Below are 26,300 nucleotides of genomic sequence, written 5' to 3'. Positions count from 1 at the left end.
AATTTTCTAAAATGCTCTTAATGTACTGAAAATTTACAGAAAGATGTACTGCAATGCATATATGTGCATTCACTGTTAAAAAATTTTGAAATGGCTGCCGTTTAGTGGCCATTGGGGGAAGGGTGACATCCGCTATTGCTTGCAATGGCAATTCTAGTTTATATTTGTAATTTCATTTCGATATATGCCTCTGTAATGTTTTTCATTGGTTTATTTAATTTTAATGAGTGTAATATATCCCATGTATATAGTGTTTATCATGAACTTTGATAATTCACTTTTTTCCATGCTGAAATTACAAGGATCACCAAACTTAAAACTGCTAAACATTTATTGTATTTGTTTATTACTATTTGCATAAGGATCAGAATTAGATTGCATGATGATTACTGTTTAATGGCAGGTGTTTTTTCAGCTAGACATGCTAGATGCTTGCAGGAAGATCACAGCTTGTTTGCAAGATGATTACTATGTGATTGCATGAGGATCACAACTTGTTTGCATGATGATTACTATGTGATTGCAACTTGTTTACATGATGATTACTATGTGATTGCAACTTGTTTACATGATGATTACTATGTGATTGCATGAGGATCACTACTTGTTTACATGATGATTACTACCTGATTGCATGAGGATCACTACTTGTGTGCATAATACTTAGGGTTAAATTTCAGGTTGATCATTGTTTGCTGGCTGAGGATTGCATGTCATATTTTCAGCATGCAGTATTTTCCACTGAAAGTATGTATCATAGCTTATGTAGTAAGTTTTTGTGACTAAATAAGCCTCAATTATGTATTCTCTTATCGTCCTGGTCTATATTCTATTTCTCTTGCACATGAAGAAAGAATATTTGTTTCAAACTCAACTTAGATTGATATTCATTAATGACAAATGAATGATATGCTTTAATTTGTTTGGTTTATCCTAAAGCACTACAATATCATACGAATATGACATTTTCATTGCCTACTCAATACACAAATGATAACTTTCAAAGGTCATGTCAAAGTAATTTTTGACTCGTCAATAGAGAAATGTTATTTCATCATTATATTAGGCCACAACAATTTAATTCCTTGTTCGACGGACCCGCCCGCACCTATTTTTTTCAAAGCAGAATTTTTTAATTTTTTTTATATTCCCGCTTCCCGCATCCAGAAATGTAATCGTAACTATTTCCCGCACCGTTTTTTTGTAAATATTATAAACAGATATTTGCACTTGTTTTTATAATCACCATCTAACCTGTATTTATAACGATTTTAAACATATATGCACCCAAGTACACTGTGATAATATTTGATTCAGCATGAAACCCATTTATCCCAAATAGGAGTGCTCCGATATAAATAGAAAACAGAAGAAAATACCTGTACAGAACAAAACATTGGTTTCCTTCCCCCTTACTTATATTCCCTATCAAAATATGTTCGTTGTTAGTAATAAACTTCAAAGAACTTCGGAAAGAAATGCCTTCAACTGCAATATGCTGGCGATACAAAACTATCCATACCCCCTGCATGTTTATGCACCTGTCCTGATTGATTCAGGGCCTGTCGTCCAGCAGTTGGATATCGTTTGTTGATGTTCATAAATATTATTTGGTATTTTCCCGTTTGTATATATATAAATTAGATCGTTGGTTTTCCTGGTCGAATTGTGTACCCTTATAATTTTGGGGTCCCTTATACCTTGCTGTTTGGTCTGGGTCAAAGCCCTGCCGTACTTACTATGACCTGTATTTGCTATTATCAGGTTGGGTACAATCCTCCCTCAGACAGGGCACATATGGGGTCATTTTACTGTTGTAAAAAAGAAATAAGAAATACCAAGGATTTGCATCGTGTTACTTATAATACAAATTCTTTGAAGAACTTAAAAAATTTACTTAAAAAGAGGAGAAATACATCATATTTTAAACAACATTACTATTCTTAAAGAGGGGTCCACTTATTTTGAATAATATTAAAGTAAATGTGTTAACTTGGTCTAAGTTCAGGAATATTACAAAATTCTTGGGCATATTTTGACCATTTAATACCAGATAGATATATAGTTCTTTGGGAAAATATGAGCTCTTTTGTACTAAAAAGTTTTATTTACCAAAAAATATATTGTTACTTATATTGACCCCTCATAAAAGGATATTTATAAAATTGAGGGGTTGTTCCAAACCTGATTATTACTCGGATGGAGAATTGTCTCATTAATTGGCACACATACATACCAAATCTAATTATTCAATTATGTATTGGTGAACAGGGAAAAATACTTCATAAATTAAAGAAATGTCAAAGTATAAGTGATAAATCATTATCAAGTTTTAATATTGTCAAAACCTACTATTTTATGTTTACAAAAAAAAAAATTATAATCGCTTGCCTTTACTTTTCAAGCTTCGCCTCAAAAATTTTCAAATTAAATATTTTTTTAATAAAATTTTCAAATCGCTCGCTCGCCCCAATTTTTGGAGTCCAAAAATCCGTAGAACAAGAAATTAAATAGGTGTGTGCCCTATATAATTTTTGATGTAATGTGTCTTCTGATTAGCTGACAGTGTTTTGTCTATCAGCTTATAGACATAATTTTGTCATGTGACTGTGACATCATCAACATTATTTCATAAATTACTGAGGCTAAAAATTAAAATTAGAACTAATATGTTTTCTGTCTATTTGATATGAAATAAAAAAATGTGGTGCAGACTTTATTCAACGAGCAAATTAACCCATTTTTAGCTCACCTGGCCCATAATGGGCCTAGTTAGATTTTCTCATCAATTGGCATCCATTGTCCGTCTTTTTCTGTTAACTTTTACAAAAAGACTTCGCCTCTGAAACTACTAGGCCAAATATAACTAATCTGAGCCACAATTATCATTTTGGTATTTAGTTTTAAAAAAAGTTGTTCAATGACCCAGCCAGCCAACCAACATGGCCAACATGGCTTAAAATAGAACATAGGGGTAAAATGCAGTTTTTGGCTTGTATCTCTGAAACTAAGGCAAAAGTATAATGGTTGTATTATTTCGTCCATCAATTGTACACAAAAATATCAGGTAAGCAACACAGGTACTTTGGAGCCTCTAGTTGATGTTATTTCTTCAGAGACAGAAGCAACGTTGCATCTTCATTTTGTCCAGTTTGATGCAAAATGCAGACCTGTGACATACATGTATTTATGCAATGCACAAAACAAGTTGCAGAATTTTCCTTCATTAAAACACATGGATAATTTTTACCATGTCTGTATCTGTATATTTTCTGCCAATATATGCACACCTTCAGTAGGAAATCTACAATTACCATTTAGAAAATTAGGCTCAGCAACTTATGAGAATTGGATATACTGTACTGTGAAAGTACTTTTATTCATGGGGTACCAATTTTCGTGGATGACTTTATCCACGAATTTAAGTGTCCAACGAAATAAAACAACCTTTGTCCAAATCAATTCATAGAAATATCCCCATGTAGGTTTGACTACTGATATGATCTAGAAAGTATATTGAATATCTCCGAACTGTCTGAGAATATTATAGTAGTAGTCACAGAGCAAACACACTATGAACTACTACTGCAGGCAGGATTGTACTCATTAAATCATTGAAAACATAAACTGTCCAACTTTTGATCTTTAAATTCTCATAACAAAATATTTTTGATCAATGATTCCGGCCGGCATTGATATTCTATGATAAAGTGGTAATTTCATGTCCTCATAGTTCATGTATGTATTTGAAATAATAATTTCATGCTGGGCTTGCTTTTCATAATAATTATTTTACACTTCAAGATATGTTTATAGTATTTGATTTATGTAACTGTTTTCTTTAGGTGACATGTTTATGGCCTACTTAATCATCTGTATCTAAATGTATCCTATTATCTCCTGTTCTCATCTATATCTAAATGTATCCTGTTCTAATCTGTATCTAAATGTATCCTGTTTTCATCTATATCTAAATGTATCCTGTTCTCATCTATATCTAAATGTATCCTGTTCTAATCTGTATCTAAATGTATCCTGTTTTCATCTATATCTAAATGTATCCTGTTCTAATCTGTATCTAAATGTATCCTGTTTTCATCTATATCTAAATGTATCCTGTTCTCATCTATATCTAAATGTATCCTATTCTCATCTATATCTAAATGTATCCTGTTTTCATCTATATCTAAATGTATCCTGTTCTCATCTATATCTAAATGTATCCTGTTTTCATCTATATCTAAATGTATCCTGTTTTCATCTATATCTAAATGTATCCTGTTCTCATCTATATCTAAATGTATCCTGTTCTCATCTATATCTAAATGTATCCTGTTTTCATCTATATCTAAATGTATCCTGTTCTCATCTATATCTAAATGTATCCTATTCTCATCTATATCTAAATGTATCCTGTTTTCATCTATATCTAAATGTATCCTGTTCTCATCTATATCTAAATGTATCCTGTTTTCATCTATATCTAAATGTATCCTGTTCTCATCTATATCTAAATGTATCCTGTTTTCATCTATATCTAAATGTATCCTGTTCTCATCTATATCTAAATGTATCCTGTTTTCATCTATATCTAAATGTATCCTGTTCTCATCTATATCTAAATGTATCCTGTTTTCATCTATATCTAAATGTATCCTGTTCTCATCTATATCTAAATGTATCCTGTTCTCATCTATATCTAAATGTATCCTGTTCTCACTCTCAATGTAACTTATTCTCACTCTCAATGTAACTTATACTTATATTATTGTTATCTGTTTCAGTTAGAACAGTTACTTCAGCAGAATTCGATACAACGTTGATAGTTTGCCTTTTACGGAACCTGCCACCACAGGAATCTGCTCCTGTTACAGGTTTCGATAATTTACCTCTTCCAAATGATACCAGTACAGGTGCAGACATCGCCAGAGTCAAGTGGTACAGAAATAAGTTAGTTCACAGTGAAGATGGGAAATTGTCTCCTGCAGATTTCAGTCGATTCTGGGGAGATTTAGAAGGTGTAAGTATATAGATCATAGCTACAATATAAGCAGATAACAAGTTTGGAGACACTTTTATTAAAAACTCTTCCCTTGAATTTATCACCTGACAGAAAGGTCACACCTGACAGAAAGGTCAAATTTCCTTATTATTGTTTTAAGTAATTATACCCCATGCAACACAGTTGTGTAAGGTATAATGTTTTTGACATGTTTGTCTGTCCATCAATCCTGTTCTTATCATCTTCTTCAACAAGGATATTCTTTGAAGATGTGCATATTGACAGGAAATTATGCTCATATTTTTTGTAAGAGGTATGCCCCTTTGAACCTAGAATTATAAATAAATTACTGCAACATTTGTCATCAGAACTCCTCCAAATCCACATAACATAACATGAAACTTTTAAGAAAATAAGGACATCTGTAACCCACAAGAAGTAAATGTATCAATCAACATTTGCAATTGAATATGTACAACAAATAAAAGTTAAAATTAGTAGTAAATGTTTCAACTTAACTCATAGGTATTACCATAAGGTGTTGTCCATTTGGGAAATTAAATGGAACATACAATCAGCAAAGGATATCCTAGGAACCTCCAACATTTTGTCCGAAAAGACTATATACTATACTATAAGACTACAAGGAAGAAGTAACTCTTAAGTTATTTAAACATCATTTACTTTTCATTCTATTTATATTCTCTATGACATTTCACTTTCACTTTTCTTTTCTTTTTATATATTGTTATAATAACTACTGTAATTCTACTTACACATCCTGTTAACCGCTCAACCTCACTGTAAATTTTAGATGTAACATTGTCCTGATGACGTCATCTATAAGTGAAACATGTCGACCAAATAAAAAGATAATTTGCGGTAAAAACTTAAGTGTTGTTGTCTTTATTGTTGACATTAACTCATTTTGTTTAGGAACAAAGTAATCGCCTTTAAAATCTACCACACTCTTAAACTCCTGATGAAAATCTCAAACTTCCAGTCTCAATAATCACTGATAATATAACTAACACTATAAAGTAGCATATAGCATTGCCTCCTCTATAAAGACATGTCCTCTTGTCTACATGAATAAATCTTTTTTTGTCACATCAAAACAAATATATAGTTTAAAGCACTATAATTGTAAGATTTTTGTCAGCACAGATTGAATATGAATTTCAGAAAGTTAATCAATTCCATCGCGAAGCACAAAATCTTCAAAGTAATTTTGATTTTTTTCTTTTCCTTGATGAAAAACGCAAAGCTGTTTTTGTTGTGCCTACAGCATCATTTATATCAAGAGTGTGGAAAACTTTGTTGATTCATGTTCATTAGTCCTATACCTCATCAACCCTTTTTATAGGTTTCATCCTAATCTTGTTGATATTCTTTGATGACTTGGTGATTATAGAGAGCAGTGTTCTATTGAATCTCTTAACTTTACCGTCTGATTTAGGGTGGTAAGTAGTAGTCCTGGTTTTATCAATTCCTAGTTACTTAAATAATTCTGTTATCAGTAGAGACTCAAATTCAGGCTCCTGGTCACTATGCAATTGGAATGGTGCACCAAATCTACTTATAATTTGAGCAATGAGAATTTCAGCCATCACAGTAGCTGTGTGATTCTTTAAAAGGAAAGACACTGCCTCTGACCACTTAGAGAAATAATCCCCAATTATCATAATAAATCTGTTCCCTTAAAAACTTTGTTGATTCATGTTCATTAGTTCTATACCTCATCAACACTTTTTGTAGGCTTTCATCTCAGTCTCGTTGATATTCTTCAACATACTTGCTGATCATAGAGAGATCTCTGCCCACTTAGAGAAATAATCTCCAATTAAAAAGCAATTGTTCAGAGAACAATTGCAGGTCTTTCCACCAGTAATGATCTATTTTGATAATTAAATATTAAAAATCAGTATTAAATGTCAGTTCCTATGGCTTTATGATGTATAAATATGAATTTAGAGCAAAGGTCAAAATCTAGAAAGTCCTATTAACCTATGACCTTGACCTCAATTTCAAGGTCACAAACCAAGGACCTCGAATCAAAAGACCCTAGGTCTTTAATATGTATGGTTAATGAGTTATATCACTTTACGCATAATTCTAAATGAAAGAGGACCTTGAAGGGCCTCAAATAAAAACATTCTAGGGTTATATGGTTAATAGTTGATGAGTTGAAAACACAAACCAACAAATTTATTTTGTAAAGGTAGATAACTCCTATAAGATTTAATCGAACCGCTTAGATCCAAATTAGCCAAAAATTCCTGAGGATGTAACGAACAATTTTTAAAAAGAATTTTGTTGATATCTTTTTTTGCTGCAAAGGAGATGCACTCTGATGATAAACAGTGAATAGGGAGATAACTCTTACAAAGAAAATGGTTCGGCTTAACAGGTTGAAATTTATAAGTGCATAAACTATACGATACAATATGAGAAATATTTAAGCGACATATTGCGAAACAAACATTTATTGAAAGAACAAAATTTGGAGGAAGAAAAGAAAAATTAAAAAAAAAATAATAATTAAAAACCATTTGTTCAGAAAACCATTGAAGTCTTTCCACATTAAAGAAATTTTGAAAAGAAGCTAGTTTCTTCAGACCGATGCAATAAACAATGGTTTAATTATACTTTTGAGTGAAATAAGGGATATAATATGCTACTTCCAGTGAAATGAATGTCATTTCCGGTCTCATATGATAGCTTCTTTCACACTGATTCCAAAAATATATAGTTTCTGTATACTTTTGCCTGTAAACTGGGATATAATTGATCACTTCCGGTTTACGGAAAGTCACTTCCAGTCTTAAGTGATAAGTAAATAATTTAAGATTACAAAATATATGGATTCTGATTACTTTGATATGAAAAAATGCAAAAATAGTTACTTCCGGTTTTCTCAAGGTCACCTCCGGTTGTCATTTTTCAAGGTCATATGTCACCTTACCTTTTGTACAAGGTCATATGGCTTTATAATGAATTTATTTGAAGTTATAATCAAATAACCTCATATCAAGACATTTCAGGGGCACTAACTCCTATAAGATGCCATTAAATTGTATCAGACTAAATGTTACGTAACTTCATTACAATGAAGCAAACATTTTGCTCTTGTTCTTTAATGTATATCTTAAAAACTGTCGGAGAAAATCTCAAAACAAGGAAAAGTCAAAATTTAGAACTTGACCTTGATTTTAGACCTTGACTTGATTTTTATACGACCGCAAAAATTGAAAATTTTCTGTCGTATATTGGTATCACGTTGGAGTCGTCGTCTGCGTTGTCGTCTTCATCCAAATACTTTTAGTTTTCGCACTCTAACTTGAATAAAAGTGAATAGAAATCGATGAAATTTTAACACAAGGTTTATGACCACAAAAGGTAGGTTGGGATTGATTTTGGAAGTTTTGGTCCCAACATTTTAGGAATGAGGGGCCAAAAAGGGCCCAAATAAGCATTTTCTTGGTTTTCGCACTATAACTTTAGTTTAAGTAAATAGAAATCTATGAAATTTTGACACAAGGTTAACGACCAGAAAAGGAACGTTGGGATTGATTTTGGGAGTTGAGGTCACAACAGTTAAGGGATTAGAGGCCAAAAAGGGACCCAAATAAGCATTTTTTTTGGTTTTCGCACCATAACTTTAGTATAAGTAAATAGAAATCTATGAAATTTAAACACAACGTTTATGACCATAAAAGGAAGGTTGGGTTTGATTTTGGGGGTTTTGGTCCCAACAGTTTAAGAAAAGGAGGCCCAAAGGGTCCAAAATTGAACTTTGTTTGATTTCATCAAAAATTGAATAATTGGGGTTCTTTGATATGGCAAAACTAACTGTGTATGTGGATTCTTAATTTTTGGTCCCGTTTTCAAATTGGTCTACATTAAAGTCCAAAGGGTCCAAAATTAAACTAAGTTTGATTTTAACAAAAATTGAATTCTTGGGCTTTTTTGATATGTTGAATCTAAACATGTACTTAGATTTTTGATTATGGGCCCAGTTTTCAAGTTGGTTCATATCAGGATCCAAAATTATTATATTATGTATTGTGCAATAGCAAGAAATTTTAAATTGCACAGTATTCAGCAATAGCAAGAAATCTTCAATTGTACAGTATTGTGCAGTAGCAAGAAGTTTTCAATTGCACAGTATTGCGCAATAGCAAGAAATCTTCAATTACACATTATTGTGCAATAGCAAATATTTTCAATTGCACAGTATTGTGCAATAGCAAGAAATATCTAATTGCACAATATTGTGCAATAGCAAGATATTTTCAATTGGAGTTATCTTTCTTTGTCCAGAATAGTAGTTGAATCAACTTAAATCAATGTTTTATACAATATACAATGTATATTCACTTGTACTACCAACTGATAAATTAAAACAATCTTTACCATTCGTTGATAACAAGCACTTTATTTTACATTTTAATATTTTATGATGTATTTAAATGAGTAGTTATTGTTGCAAACTCCATTAGAAATTTGAATTGAGATCAGTTTTGGAAAAGGGAAAGGGGGATGTGAAAAAAATGGGGCGGTTGGGGTTAAATTTTTCTCATTTTAGATTTCATAAATAAAAAGAAAATTTCTTCACAAACATTTTTTCAGAGGATTAATATTTAACAGCATAGTGAATTGCTCAAAGGTAAAAAAAATATTTTAACTTCATTAGACCACATTCATTCTGTGTCAGAAACCTATGCTGTGTCAACTATTTAATCACAATCCAAATTTAGAGCTGAATCCAGCTTGAGTGTTGTGTCCATACTTGCCCCAACCGTTCAGGGTTCTACCTCTGCGGTCGTATAAAGCTGCGCCCTGCGGATCATCTGGTTAAAGTTAGGACCTAGGGGCCTCAAATAAAAACATTCTAGGATTATATGGTTAATAGTTGATGAGTTGAAAACACAAACATGACAAATTTATTTTGTAAAGGTAGATTACTCCCATAAAATTTCATCGAATCACTGTGATTCAAATAAGCCAAAAATTTCTGAGGATGTAACCAACAATTTGTAAAAAGAATTTTGTCGATATCTTTTTTTGTTACGAAGGAGATGCACTCTGATGATAGACAGTGAATAGGTAGATAACTAATAATCAGAACAGAGGTATAGGGGGAGGGTTGAGATCTCACAAACATGTTTAACCCCGCCGTATTTTTGCGCCTGTCCCAAGTCATATAGTATATATTTGTTTAGGGCCAGCTGAAGGACGCCTCTGGGTGCAGGAATTTCTTGTTACATTGAAGATCTGTTGGTGACCTTCTGTTGTTGTCTGCTCTGTTGTCGGGTTGTTGTCTCTTAGGCACATTCCTCATTTCCATTCTCAATTTTATTTTGCAATAGGTCTTTCCACAGAAAAGTGGAAAGACTTAATAATAATCAGAACAAATACAATAGGGCTTGTATGAAGGTTGTACAGTATTTCATTAACTAATTTTCATGGTACTATCATCTTCAATTTATGTCCTTCTTTCTTTGTATCTACTTATCTAATATTCAATATTTCATTGACAATTTACACCACATATGTCTTTTCCATTCAACTTCAAGGAATTCTAGTGGTCTATTTCAAATTTCAAATGTCCCATAGGCCTTGGTGGCCAAGTGGTCTAAGTAGTTCTACTACTGCAATCAATAGCCAGTCAATACTGCTGTTCTTAGTTCGAACCCTGCTTGTGCGGGTGCACTCCAATCTTCATAGACTTAGATTGTCAGTTTTCCTATCCAAGGTCAGTGGCTTCCTCCAATAATTAAAATTTTCCTCAACAAAACAGTCCTAAAATTGGCACTTAAAAGAGGCATTATAACATTGACAATCAATCAATCAATCAAACAATCAATCAATCTAACCTTGTCTTGTTCTTGTTGTGCTTTGTGGGAACTATTATGTGACTGGTCTCTTAACGTTGATGATGTATTCTAGAGCTTTTCCAGAACCATCTGACGTATCATTCCTTTTCACTAATTCTTGTTGTCTTTTCATCGAATTATTATTTAAAAAACAAAATGGCCTTTATACAGCACAAGTAGCAGTATTATTACCATCACTACCATTCTGGTGGCAAGATATTTTAGACATTCCTTCCACATTGCTGTGATGCTGTGACGTTTACCTACTCTGTGTTCCATAGAAAATTCATACTCTGATATCTCCAACAAGCAGTCTGTCCTTCCGGTTACTTAATAGAGACAAACCATTTCAGTGTTTTGTGCTCTTTTCTTGCCATACAGATATTAATGAAGTTAAGTTATTGTTAATAAAAAAACACTTATGCTTGTAGAACAGTAGAACTTTCCCTTCCGACTTGCTCAATGTCCAACAAGTTATTTTTTTAAGTTACTTATATAAGTAATTTTTGTTTCTAAAAATAATAAAATTACTTAATAGAGTTATTTTAATTTTTAATAGAAACATAGACTAAATGTAGTTTTCATGAATTTTTACATCACTGTATATCATAAAACAAAGAATTTATTCGATTTGAGAGGAGTATAGAAATAAAGGGTTAATTTAAAAATAATGACAAAAATATGATTTGAGTAAGTTATTTTATACATTTTTGAAAAAAATTAGTAATTACATTTATTTTAGGAACATATGTGATTGATTTTGATTACAAATTATAAATAACTTCAAGTCTTCATTAATTCTCAAGTATCTATCTATTTATATCAGTCTACCTTCAAGAATTTGGAGGAAAATGATAATTTAATAGTCCCAAGTGACTAATCTTTGACCAAGAAGCGTTGGTATGAAAGATAAGTGCGTCAGAAAGTTAATTAGTGTTTCAGAAGAATTTGATTTTATATTTCATGGGAAAAATAACCAGATGACTGTGAAAATTTGTTAAAGTTAGTAAAATCTGTATTATTGGACACCTATAAAAATATTATTCAGAAAAGTTACTCATATAAGTTATATTTAAAATAGCCTCGTTTTCAACATTACTTGTATAGGTAATTTTAATTGTTACTTGTTTAAGTAATGCCCCTGACTGTCAAATAAGCTCTTTTAACTTCCTTTTCATTCTGGATCTGTGATGGACAGCGCCTATTCCAAAAATCACTCATATTATAATCAGCTATGAACTAACAGTCATTGCGCAAAAAAGCAAAAATAGGTGCTGTCTTTAGTCTCCTCTTCAACTCCATAAATGCATCTTTGTATCAATTATTCCAAATAAAATGTGTATGTAATTGAGTCAACTTATACAAGGGTGATGTAATATCTGAAATTTTTCTACAAATCTTCTATGATACGACATGAAGCCTAAAAACTGCTGAACCTCTGTTGCAGATTTTGAGGGATGTTCCAGTCTTTAATGGCTTTGATGTTTGCTACATTGAGTTCAATTCTTTTTTCCAAAATAGCATGACCCAAAAAATTAATTCTTCACTTTAAAAGGTGACAGTTATAAGGTAAAGTTTCCTCTTCAAATTCTTTTGAATACCTCCTTAAGTCTGACTAAATGTTCATCAAACATGTGACTAAAGATGATAAATTCATCGAGGTAAATTAAACCCGAGTTCCACTATTATCCCTCAGAACTGTTTCAATCTGTCTCTGAAAAGTTCTTGGTGCTCCACAGAGACCAAATATCATGACATTAAACTTGTAAAGACACCAGTTGGTTGTAAAACACTCTTCTCTTTACTTCGATCATCAAATTCTATCTGCCATTAACCACTAACTAATTCAAGGGAATAGAATAATTTGGCCCTTGCAAGAGCATGCAACTTCTGGTCTATCCATAGTAATGGGTATGCAGCCTTTTTATTTGATAAAAGTGTACTTAGATTTTTGATTATTGGCCCAGTTTTCAAGTTGGTCCAAATCGGGGTCCAAAATTAAACTTTGTTTGATTTCATCAAAAATTGAATAATCGGGGTTCTTTGATATGCCAAATCTAACTGTGTATGTAAATTCTTAATTTTTGGTCCCATTTTCAAATTGGTCTACATTAAAGTCCAAAGGGCCCAAAATTAAACTAAGTTTGTTTTTAACAAAAATTGAATTCTTGGGCTTCTTTGATATGCTGAATCTTAACATGTACTTAGATTTTTGATTATGGGCCCAGTTTTCAAGTTGGTCCAAATCAGGATCCAAAATTATTATATTAAGTATTGTGCAATAGCAAGAAATTAAATTTTCAATTAGAGTTATCTTTCTTTGTCCAGAATAGTAGTTGAATCAACTTAAATCATTGTTTTATACAATATACAATGCATAAAATTATTCACTTTTACTACCAACTGATAAATTAAAACAATCTTTACCTTTCATTGATAACAAGCACTTTTTTACATTTTAATATTTTATGATGTATTTAAATGAGTAGTTATTGTTGCAAACTCCATTAGAAATTTGAATTGAGATCAGTTTCGGAATAAGGGAAAGGGGGATGTGAAAAAAAAATTGGGGGTTGGGGTTCAATTTTTCTCATTTCATATTTCATAAATAAAAAGAAAATTTCTTCAAACGTTTTTTTGAGAGGATTAATATTCAACAGCATAGTGAATTGCTCAAAGGCAAAACAAAATTTTAAATTCATTAGACCACATTCATTCTGTGTCAGAAACCTATGCTGTGTCAACTATTTAATCACAATTCAAATTTAAAGCTGAATCCAGCTTGAATGTTGTGTCCATACTTGCCCCAACCGTTCAGGGTTCAAGCTCTGCGGTCGTATAAAGCTGCGCCCTGCGGAGCATCTGGTAATGTTATATTTTTTTGTTCACTGAAATTTACAGTCAAATGCACAGTTGAGATGTTCATGCATGTTGCAACTAAGGAAAGATCTGACATATATTTAGCTAATATACGTATAGTGTCTTGAAATATGATTTTTTTTGGTATGAGGCTTAGAAACGGCGGAAATGCAAGGTTCTACCGAGCATTTCCCCTGTTTCGTGTTGAATACAAATAAATTTCATATTTCAAGACGCTATACGTATATTGTTTTTATACTGAAATCAATAAAAAATTAAAAAATTAAAAAAATTAAAAAAAATATGTAACAAATATTGTTAAAAAAATAAGTGTTTGGAATTTCCCTCTTGGGGTACCATTTTGGGGTATTTCCCTATGACCGTAGTCCAGGCGGTAGGACATTAACATTTTTTAAAAGGAATTAGAAAGGAAAAATCAACTTAATTAATAACACTTTTAAAATAAACATGGTATATAAATTACCAATTTGACATAACAAGTTTAAATTTATAAAAGTTTGACCATTGTTACTACACGTTGTCATGGTTGTGACGTGACGTTGTTGATGAAATATAGTAGTTCCGGTAAGAAGGTTGGGCTTATAGGTTAGTTGAGGTCATTGACGTATAAAGCTAACGTTTATACGTATAGCTTAATCTGTATAGTAAAATAGCTGATTGCAGTATAAATATATAATATATATATTGCTAGGATTAACAAATGTTCAACATTATAATCTGAAATTTAACAACACATTCCCAAAAATCTTCATTTTGATTAAATCTAAATTTGAATTGTTATAGTAACATACTTTTAAAACCTTCAATTTGATAGTTTTGGTTGTACTTTAACAATTCAACCAATGATTTTGATCTGTTGTTAGTGTTGTCTTTTTTAATGTTTAAATGTATGAATGGACTAGCGCAAGATTATCTTACAAGTAAATTTACTGCATGCAGTGATCTATATAGTTATTCTCTTAGGTCAACAACATCTGGACATCTTCATATACCAAGGCCAAAGTCTGAATACTTTTCAATATTCTGGTCTAATCATTTGGAATAATTTGCCAAATGATATAAAGGATTTAAGACATATACATGTGTAGAAAGCTTTAAGATGAAATGTGGTAATCTCTTTATCATATAACAAAATGACTAGACAAACTTTTTTTAGGACATTCTTGCCATGCTAGTTCTACAGTCTGTTTTCATGCTTGTGTATATATATATTTGTAAGTGTGTACATATCTATTGATTATTGTTCTATGTGCATTGATTGTTATATGAATTATTCATTTAAATGTGTGAAGGCCTTGTGTGAGATTAACAATTGTATGTTAAATGAGTTACCTTCGTTAAATAAAGAATTTATTATATGACCGCAAAATTTGAAAAATTTTTCGTCGTATATTGCTATCACGTTGGCGTCGGCGTCGTCGTTGTCGTCGTCGTCGTCGTCGTCGTCCGAATACTTTTAGTTTTCGCACTCTAACTTTAGTAAAAGTGAATGGAAATCTATGAAATTTTAACACAAGGTTTATGACCACAAAAGGAAGGTTGGTATTGATTTTGGGAGTTTTGGTCCCAACATTTTAGGAATTAGGGGCCAAAAAGGGCCCAAATAAGCATTTGCTTGGTTTTCGCACTATAACTTTAGTTTAAGTTAATAGAAATCTATGAAATTTTGACACAAGGTTTATGACCACAAAAGAACGGTTGGGATTGATTTTGGGAGTTTTGGTTTCAACAGTTTAGGAATTAGGGGCCAAAAAAGGGCCCAAATAAGCATTATTCTTGGTTTTCGCACAATAACTTTAGTTTAAGTAAATAGAAATCAATGAAATTTAAACACAATGTTAATGACTACAAAAGGAAGGTTGGTATTGATTTTGGGAGTTTAGGTCCCAACAGTTTAGGAATTAGGGGCCAAAAAGGGACCCAAATAAGCATTTTTCTTGGTTTTCGCACCATAACGTTAGTATAAGTAAATAGAAATCTATGAAATTTAAACACAAGGTTTATGACCATAAAAGGAAGGTTGGTATTGATTTTGGGAGTTTTGTTCCCAACAGAATAAGGGGCCCAAAGGGTCCAAAATTAAACTTTGTTTGATTTCATCAAAATTGAATAATTGGGGTTCTTTGATATGTGGAATCTAACTGTCATGACTGTGTATGTAGATTCTTAACTTTTGGTCCCGTTTTCAAATTGGTCTACATTAAGGTCCAAAGGGTCCAAAATTAAACTTAGTTTGATTTTGACAAAAAATGAATCAGTTAGGTTCTTTGATATGCTGAATCTAAAAATGTACTTAGATTCTTGATTATTGGCCCAGTTTTCAAGTTGGTCCAAATCGGGGTCCAAAATTAAACTTTGTTTGATTTCATCAAAAATTGAATAAATGGGGTTCTTTGATATACCAAATCTAACTGTGTATGTAGATTCTTCATTTTTGGTCCTGTTTTCAAATTGGTCTACACTAAAGTCCAAAGGGTCCAAAATTAAACTTAGTCTGATTTTAACAAAAATTAAAATCTTGGGGTTCTTTGATATGCTGAATCCAAAAATGTACTTAGATTTTTTATGATGGGCCCAGTTTTCAAGTTGGTCCAAATCAGGATCTAAAATTATTATATTAAGTATTGTGCAATAGCAAGTCTTTTCAATTGCACAGTATTGCGCAATGGCAAGAAATTTCTAATTGCACAATATTGTGAAATAGCAAATTTTTTTTTAATTAGAGTTATCTTTCTTTGTCCAGAATAGTAAGCAAGAAATATCTAATTGCAAAATATTGTGCAATAGCAAGATTTTTTTTAAATAGGGGTTATCTTTCTTTGTCCAGAATCAACTTAAATCTTTGTTATATACAATGTATGTTCACTTTTTACTACCAACTGATAAATTAAAATAATCTTTACCATTCAGTGATAACAAGCAGTTTTTTTACATCTTAATATTTTATGATGTATTTAAATGAGTAGTTATTGTTGCAAACTCCATTAGAAATTTTAATTGAGATTAGTTTTTGAATAAGGGAAAGGGGGATGTGATTAAAAAAATTGGGTTCAATTTTTCTCATTTGAAATTTCATAAATAAAAAAGAAAATTTCTTCAAACATTTTTTTGAGAGGATTAATATTCAACAGCATAGTGAATTGCTCTAAGAGAAAACAAAAATTTTAAGTTCATTAGAACTCATTCATTCTGTGTCAGAAACCTATGCTGTGTCAACTATTTAATTTCCTTATCTTATCTAAAATGTTTTTAGATAATGTATGTTGGACATTTGCCAGACATGACTATGATGTCATTTTCTATTTTTATTTGCCAATAACTTTATGTAAATAACTTCATTGGAAATTTGCCAATATAAAAATGTTGCTGATGAAGTTTTTTTTATTGTTTTATACAATAAACAATGTATATTCACTTTTACTACCAACCAATCTTTACCATTCAGTGATAACAAGCACTTTATTTTACATTTTAAAATTTTATGATGTATTTAAAAGAGTAGTTATTGTTGCAAACTCCATTAGAAATTTGAATTGATATCAGTTTTGGAAAAAGAGAAACGGGGATGTGAAAAAAAAGGGGGGGGGGGGGGGGGGGGGGGGGGGGGGGGTTTAAATTTTTCTCATATCAGATTTCATAAATAAAAAGAAAATTTCTTCAAACATTTTTTTTGAGAGGATTAATATTAAACAGCATAGTGAATTGCTAAAAGGCAAAAACAAACTTTTAAGTTCATTAGACCACATTCATTCTGTGTCAGAAACCTATGCTGTGTCAACTATTTAATTTTAGATTTAAAAAGTTTGAAGAAGAAATCTTTAATTGTAAAATTTGTAAAATCTTGACATTTGTTTTGTGTAAAAAAAAACCATGTAATGTCAAAAATTTTATCACAATCCAAATTCAGAGCTGTAACACGCTAGAATGTTTTGTCCATACTTGCCCCAACTGTTCAGGGTTCGACCTCTGCGGTCGTATAAAGCTGCGCCCTGCGGAGCACCTGGTTATTATTATTATGATTATACTTTTTGTTGTTTCCGTTGTTCTTTTTACCTACCGGTAGAATGGAATACAAACTTTGTACAAACAGTAAATAACAATGCTTTTAAATTAATAGTTATACCAGTTTGTGATGTGCCTTTTATGTTGATTATCAATTTATGTAGGCTATTGGACGTCTAGGTGGACCACCAATGTTGAATGAGGCACAGTCTGCACAACATATTGTCTTGGACAGATCCCTTATAGATATGTTAAACGTCTTAGGAAACTGTGAAAAAGATGTTCATAACCTGCATTTATCACAAGAGAATCACATCAAGATGATCAATGATCTAGAAAATCACAGGATCACAAAAGAACAACAAGTTAATCAACTTAATAGTTCTCTTCAGAAAGGAGAAACTGAGACATCGAAACTTAGTACTGAACTTTCGGAATATAAAGAAACTTTAGATAGATGCACAGAGGACATTGAAGCATGCAAGAGAGAAATAGAAAAGAAAGAAGAAACCCTAAAGGGGATTAAAGAAAAGATGATGGACAAACAAAACCTGGTTGATATCCTGACAAATCAATTTGGCAGTCTTGAATGCACATATGATAAAAAGTTTAAGGAAATTGATGACAAGTTGGTAGAGCATGATGAGCAGATGGCAGATTGTGTAAAAGAGATTGACAAAATGAAGAAAACTTATTATCATACTGATGACAAATCAGGTAAGATTGGTTCAGTACTAAGGTGTTGTTTAAGGTTCATGTTCCAAATTTCAAATGGAAGGTTGGGATTGATTAAGGGGGTCATTGTCAACGGCTTAGAAATAAAGGTCCAAATACTGGTTTCTTGACAACATGGACAAGAACTTGAGTAAAAGTCTATGGATTGCTATTAAAAGTTGTAACAAAGTGCTTTACCAAATAAGGATGGTTGGGATTGATTTGAGGGGGTTAAGATCCTTACAGTTTAGTAAACATGGGCCAATAGGGTTTACTTTTGTATTTGGATTTTTGGCCTGTTTTTGAAATGATCAGTATTTTAGAGTTCTTTCAGATGCTGATTTTATTTTAAAGTGTGTATTTTGATTTTGAATTTTAAAAACCTTTTTATCAAGTTGGTCCACATTGAGGTTCAGAGGTTTAAAGATTAAACTTTGTTTGATTTCTTCAACAATGAAAATTCTTTTGGTTCTGTGATATGCTGAATCTAACTGTGTATTCAGGTTTTGGATATTGGACCAAAATAGGTAAAAGTCCTATTTTAATTTTTTCAGTTCTTTTACCAACTTTATTTTCTGTGTAAGAAACCTATGATTTGTCAAATGTTTATTCACAATCAAGATTTAAAGTTGTTAAGGGAAAGAAGCAGGGTAAGTGATGTGTTGTCCCCTCTGTTGAATTGTTCCCCACTGGAAGAGGAACATTATACATCTCCTCTTCCTCATCGTCCAGTGGGGGCAGGCTGTAATAATTGATTATAGAAATGAATGACGAAAGCTAACCCAACTAAAAAGGTATGGCTAAGGTCAATTATACTTTCACTATGATTTCGGTATGAAATAACTACACCAAGGGTTCAATGTGATGACGTTGAAGTCAATCCAATGAACCATCATGATTTTGTTGACCTTTATGGAATATCTTTTTCTCAGTTGATGACAGATATATTAAAATTATTGTCACCAGAAACTAAATTATACTTTTTCACCGAAATCGTACTAGCATGAACAAAAAGACAGGTGCCACATGTGTTTCAGAATTTGCTTCCAAATCCAGAGCACCTGAGATCCTCAGGTTTTTGTTGGGATTTTTTGTATGTCTTTAGTTTTCTGTGTTGTGTTTTATATTTATTATATGTCTGTTCATTGCTTTTGGTCTTTTTTCATTTTTTTCAATGACAATCTCTGTTTACTTGTGTGATTGCATATTCTTTTGATATATTCTGTCTTTGGTACAAATTTTCAGACAAAGTAAATTTAAGTTACTGTAGTAGTTAAGAAATAGTTGAGAATATGAATATGGTATTCATTTATATGTTGTATTTAAGATAGACAGAACAATATGTAGGTAGCTTTTTAACTGACCATTATCCTATACTATGTAGGTAATATAAAGGCCTATATATAACTGTTTTCTATTTTCCAGATAAAAGTAAACAAAAAAGACTTATGGGTAATTATTTATTGTTTCTTAATCCCTAAGAATATATGAAACATATTTAATGTTTTGCAAAATTTAGAAATATTACAAAGGTCAAGTTTGCTTGTGATATTGGTATTTGAGCACAATTACTTAATTTGTTAACTAGAAATGTATACATTAAAATAATTAATAGACTGATATACCACATGCAGAATAAACAACCCATTAGTATAAACAAACTAACAGATATGTGCTTGCCACATATTGACATATTAATTATGTAAGAAATGTTTGTTCAGTTCTATGTAGATGTGCATATCGACTAGAAATGATGATTTTATTTTATTTCTAGATATTATGTCCCTTTAACGTTAAAATTTTGGTTTAAGTATACTATTGCATGTTTGTCGTCACAAATCCTCTGAAACCACACAATAGAACTTCTAGACTCTAGGAATTATTTGACATTTCTATCAGATGTCAAAGGGGGGTTCAGTTTTGGTAATTTTACGAATTATGTAAAATTGCAAAAAAAAGATGAAAAAGATGCTGAAGTGACATTCAAACTCATAAGTGATCTCAAAAAAACATGTTAATGCCAGCCTCATTTTTGAGCCTGTCCCAAGTCAGGAGCCTCTGACCTTTTTAAGTCTGGTATGATTTTGAATTTTAGTTTCTTTTATATATATTTTGGAGTTTAGTATTTCATCCATTATACACTGAACTAGTACACATTTTTGTTTAGAGGCCAGCTGCAGCACGCCTCTGGGTGTGGGATTTTCTTGCTGCATTGAAGACTCAGTAGTGGTCTTCGGGTATTATCTGCTCTTTGGTAGTGTTGTTGTAACTTTGACACATTCTCTATTTCCATTCTCAATTTTATCATAAGTGGAAAATAAATTAACAACCCATTGGCATAAAAAGAGAAAAGGACCATAAGACAACATATAGCATAGGAAACACAAAATAGAAAACTAAAGACTGGGCTACACAAAACCCTCATATCCTGGGATGGGATCTTGCTTCAGAAGGGTACATATCCTGCTCCACATGTAGACCCGTCAAGTTGCTTATGTAGGAACAAATCTAGTCAATAGTCTAATGCAGTTAATCAAATTTGAGATAAAGAGAATGGGATTGTGGTTATCACAATTGGAACATATCCATAGTTATCTATGAAACAGATATTCAGTAAGTCAACCAAATCATGATCTTAAAAAATCTGAGCTTTTTAGGATTTTTATGATATTGTGAACAGGTTTTTCTAAAGAAATTTACTACTTTACAATTAAAAATATTTCATTAGAAAAGGGTCAAATTGTACTTCTATGTGTGTTACTTGACCCATTGGTGGCCTTTGGATGTTTTCTGCTCCATGGTCGGGTTGTTGTCACTTTGACACATTCCCCATTTCCATTCTCAATTTTACTTTATTGTTGAAGATAACACATTGATAAATGACTATTATATTTCCTATCTTTTAAAATCTATTTTAGCTGATACAAAAGCTCTTATTGAAGAAGATGTTAGAGAGGATACATTTATGACCACTAAGGCAGTGACAGATGGTTTGTTACTGCTGAAACAGAATGGAGTCTTGTTGATAACGGGACATGCAGGTACTGGAAAAAGTCGGATTGGTCGCCATGTCTTACAAATGTATTGTACTGAAAATAAGTCCATTGAAAGTATCAAGCTAAATACATTGGAGGAATGGGATAGAATGGTCAGTAGAGAAGATAATGTCGTAGTTTTACTTGATGACATCTTCGGTGAAACAAATTGTATTTATAATAGGGAAAAAGATGCACCAATTCTAGACATGGTACATGCATATGTATGTAAAGGAAACATTCAAGTTGTCATAACAATAAGAGATACAGTCAAAAGACAATGCCAAGAGCTGTTTGATAATCATAGATTATTCAAGTTTGACTTTATTGATTTAAGTTCAGACAAGTATGAGCTAACCAAGAAAGAGAAGAAGACTATTCTTAAAAAGTACATGAAAACCTTTCGGCAATTAGAGTATATAAAAAGTACAGGGTTTGTAAACCATCATCATGATCCAATTTTAAAAACTGACCAAGTTTCAAAAATTACAGGAGAGAATCCAGTAAAAGGATTTCCTCTAGTAGTGTACCAGTTTGTCCATAATGACAAATATTTCAAGCTTGGAAGCCAATTTTTTGACAGACCAACAGATACTATATTAGATGAAATGATTGAAATAAGAGAAAAAGGTGAAGATGATAGGAAGGTTATGATACAGTATGCAGTTATGGTCTATACAGCTATAAATGAAAACTGCATTAACCCTGATGATTACTCTAGTGTCATAGAGGTTCCAAAGATAATTGATGCCATATATGGAGAATCAATAAAACTGAAAAAATGCCACATATCAGATGCAGTTAAAAAACTTAAAGGAAGTTACTTAGTAAATATTCCCAACCAAAAGTCTTACAAATTACATCATCCAATATTACAGGAGAGTGTTATCTTATCTTTTGCTAAGATTGATGATGAAAATATAAACAAGATTATACCTCTAATCAGCTGGTCATTTTGCTTAAAGATGATAAAACCAGAATCATACAAAGAAAAAGAGGGAGAGGTAGTATTAGCCATTCCAGCTAACAGTTATAAACTATTTGCCAATAGATTAGCAGATATATACATGGCAGAGAGTAGAGGATTTGTAATTGCTGCAGAATATTTTTTGCGTGACTTCATTAATACAGAAATATTCCAACAAGATTATTGTCTCCTACTACCTTATTTATTAGAGGCTTTAGAGAAAAAAGATATCAAAGATAAACATACTGAAAATATGACCAGATATCAAGCAATGGAAATCTGTTACTTATTCATGAACAACAAGGATGTTTTCCTGACTTACTTACTTGTTTATGTAGCCAAAACAGAAAGGCAATTTGAGATGTATAACTTTATACTGAAGATGTTTAATCAAGTGATCAAAAACAGTAATAACTATGTTTCCATTGAAATCATGAAAAGAGCATTAATTCAGTCTTTATATGAGATTTGTGCCTCCACTAAAGATTTAAGAAGTGTAAAAGCTACATTGGAGATATTAGAAGAAAACAAAATACCTGTTTTACTCGACCAGTGTGTTAATCTTACTGAAATAGAACTACCGATTGAAAGGTTCAAAATGGAGTATGATAGTGAACCAATTTGTATTTTTCTTACATTATGTATATGGAATGCATATAAAGAATTTAATGTACCTGTGTTGAAGTGCTTACTTTCAAAATACAAGGAGACTCCATTTGATGTCAACTTATTTTTGGGAATGATTTATAGAAAGTATTGGGTAAAAAAGCATGAACAACACAATTTATCTTATAAGCCACTTAAATGGATGACAGAAAGATTTGCAGACCAGGCATTACTTGATACTGCTTGCAAGTACCAGATGTTTAATACAGTAGAGTATCTTGAATCTGCATCCAGATGTAAATCAATTGATCCTTTGTTGTGTCTTAAAACAATGATAGAAGGAGTTAATGACAGTTTTTTAGGTTTTCAACCCAACTATCTTCAAGAATTTATTGATTTTCTTCTTACACAAATTGACTGTACTTCCAAAGAACTGAATCCTGTTGTTATTTCAGTCTTTCAGAAACATGAAGTTCCTGATTGTGTGTTTGATGCTTTCCTTCCTGTGTGTTTAAATAATGCAAAGCTCTTGTCTCTGGCTTGTATTAATGGACACTTCCATGTTGTAAATTTGATAATAGAAAACAGCCTGCACATACCATTTGAGGATCTTCAATCAGCTCTTCTGTCAGCATGTAAAGATAGAGGTGGGAGCTACTCTTTGCATGCATTTAATCGTATACCATATATTGAGTTGGAAAAGTTAAAAATCGTAAAATACATCCATGGAAAGTTTGGATTTGAACATTTTGATTTAAAAGCTGCATGTCAACAGGCATGTGATTCTTCACAGTTCAAAATTGTAGAATGGTTTGTTCAGAACATTGATTTAACTTTCTTTGATGTGGATTTCATTACAAGTTCTGCATTAAAGAGAGGCCAGTTTGAAATATTAGAAGACATAATGAATAAGACAGGCATAGCAAGATTAAATAAAATGGAAGTTTTAAAATCAGTTTCAGAACACTTTACTGTTAGATGTTCAACTAAAATATTACAAATAGTAAGCACTATCTGGAATGGTACGGATGATAAGGAAGAGTTGGACATGGAGGAAATAGTAAATACAGCGTATGAAAGTAAATGCTTCGAGTTATTGATGTGGATTCATGAAAAATGTCATCCACATGTATCTATTGATGCAAGGAGACTTTTAATGTCAGCATGTGAAGATTGCAGCATTGATGTATCTAAGCGTGTAGTTCAGGCTTTTGAGCAAACAACATTAGATATAGATGGAGGGAAATTGTTCTTGTTAACATGTGGTAAAAAGTTTGATCTCAGTAATGAAATGATATATGAACAATGGATAGGCATGCTACGTTGGATTCTTGCAACTTTTCAAATAAAACGCTTGGATATTATATCAGGCGTGTTAAAATTAGTATATGTTGATAAAAATATGAGAGATGAGTTAACTAATTTACTTGTTTTTATATTAGAGAATAAAGTCAGAAGCCTAAATACAGAAGACATGGAAGATATGAAAGTAATGATTAAGATATCTCTTAAACAGAAATATTATGATATTGTGAATTGGTTTCTGGAAAATGAAAACTGTTGTTCTTTTGATAAACAAAAGATTTTGAACAAAGCCTGTTCAGATGCGGAGATTGGAACAGTAAGGCTGCTTAGAAAATATTTCTATTGTTTGGACATGAATCAAGCAATGAACCATATATTCAGTACAAGTCCTCATTACTTCTATAGTTTCAATCTAAGTAATCAACATGATGAAGAACCAAAATGTTTAAATGACCATCCAACAGTCGCTTGTTTGAATCTGTTGTGGAAAGAGGTAAACCATGATTCCATTGATATAAGAACACTAGTTAGTACAGCTTGTCAGGATGAAAAAATCAGTAATGATGTAATGACATGGATTCTGCTGAATCTTCCAATTGACAGAATTCCAATCAATTTAGTTTTGATAACGTGTTGTCAGCAGAGTAAAATCAATCATGTAAAGTATATATTTCATAAATTAGATAACGAACAGCTTGAAGTAGAAGACGCATTCGTAAAGGCTTGTTTAGCAAGTGATCCAAAGTGGAAATGGAATTTTGGAGAAAGTCTGTGTGTTGTTGATTTTCTATTTCAAAAATTACAAGATAAAACATCTAGTTTATCATTAGTTTTGAAGGAATTATTATGCAAGAATAACTTTGATCTAATACTTTATTTTCTACAGGCAGGATATGATGGGAACATTGACATGAAGAATCTCATGAATCTAGCTGGTAGAAATGGACATATTAGATTAGTGCAGTGGATTTTAGCCAATGTTGAACATAAAAAACTGGATATCAAATCAGCATTTGTTGAAGCTTGTGAAATAATACATTCTGGGTATCACAACCGGGACCAAAAGCAATTGCAATGTGTAGCCATAATGTGGCACTACATTCAGGATATAAACAAGTTTGAAATAGAGACGGTTTTAAAGACCATTACACCAGAGTCACAATCAAACACATCTGAATCAGATTCGGATGATGCATTCGATACAGATTCAGATGATGGCTTGAAAATCTGGTTACTATACATCAAGAAAATAAATCAGAGAATACCTAAATCAGGCAACAAATTGTAAATACTGAAGAAAATATAAACCAACATAGACAGCATTTATATGATGTGCAATCTTGTTTAGAAAACTCACAAGACAATGATGACTCAAACAGCAATATTGATTATGATGATTTTCCATCGGCAATGAAAAAAATGAATTCGGAAATAGAAGAGCAAACATAAATAAAATGTCCATTAATGAATTACAAAAACCATTTTATTTAATGTAAAAAAAACATTGATAAAGAAGCATCACTGCATTTAAATATAATGTTTTAGGTCGCATTAAATAGAGTGGTATAGTTATTACTATAATCATACATGGATTGATGACAATCATAGTATTGAAAATACATTTCTTTAAACATGAATTAGTGTTGTACCATGTTATTGTTAATATCATGTTCAAAATTGGATATGTAATAATCATTGTATTGTAAATATCATGTTCAAACTTAGATACGTATACATAATTATAGTATTGTTAATTTCATTGTAATAATATAGGGTTTATGCATGAATATTGGGGAATATTGTCCCGAGTAGAATTTTATATTGCACAAGCTTGTGAGTGCAATATATGTTCTACGAGGGACAATATTCCCCATTATCTTATCTCCTATACATTTCCAGGAATATGATTG

At 31.7% G+C, this 26,300-nt stretch overlaps 1 protein-coding gene across 1 annotated transcript in view; it reads left to right on the top strand.

Moving 5' to 3' along the window:
• LOC139528858 (uncharacterized) overlaps positions 1 to 25,974 on the top strand; it is a 34,503-nt gene extending 8,529 nt beyond the window's left edge. The window contains exons 4-7 of the mRNA XM_071325072.1: positions 4,785 to 5,020; positions 17,928 to 18,480; positions 19,903 to 19,929; positions 21,396 to 25,974. Coding sequence (XP_071181173.1) covers positions 4,785 to 5,020; positions 17,928 to 18,480; positions 19,903 to 19,929; positions 21,396 to 25,678 — 5,099 coding nt within the window. The 3' untranslated portion in view covers positions 25,679 to 25,974. The remainder of the gene's footprint in view (positions 1 to 4,784; positions 5,021 to 17,927; positions 18,481 to 19,902; positions 19,930 to 21,395) is intronic.
• Positions 25,975 to 26,300: the final 326 nt, after the last annotated feature.

This window comes from Mytilus edulis, chromosome 6 (assembly GCF_963676685.1).
Source record: "Mytilus edulis chromosome 6, xbMytEdul2.2, whole genome shotgun sequence".
NCBI classification, from domain to species: Eukaryota; Metazoa; Mollusca; class Bivalvia; order Mytilida; family Mytilidae; genus Mytilus; species Mytilus edulis.
Note: the sequence above shows the minus strand (reverse complement) of the source record. Positions and strands in the feature narration are given on the sequence as shown.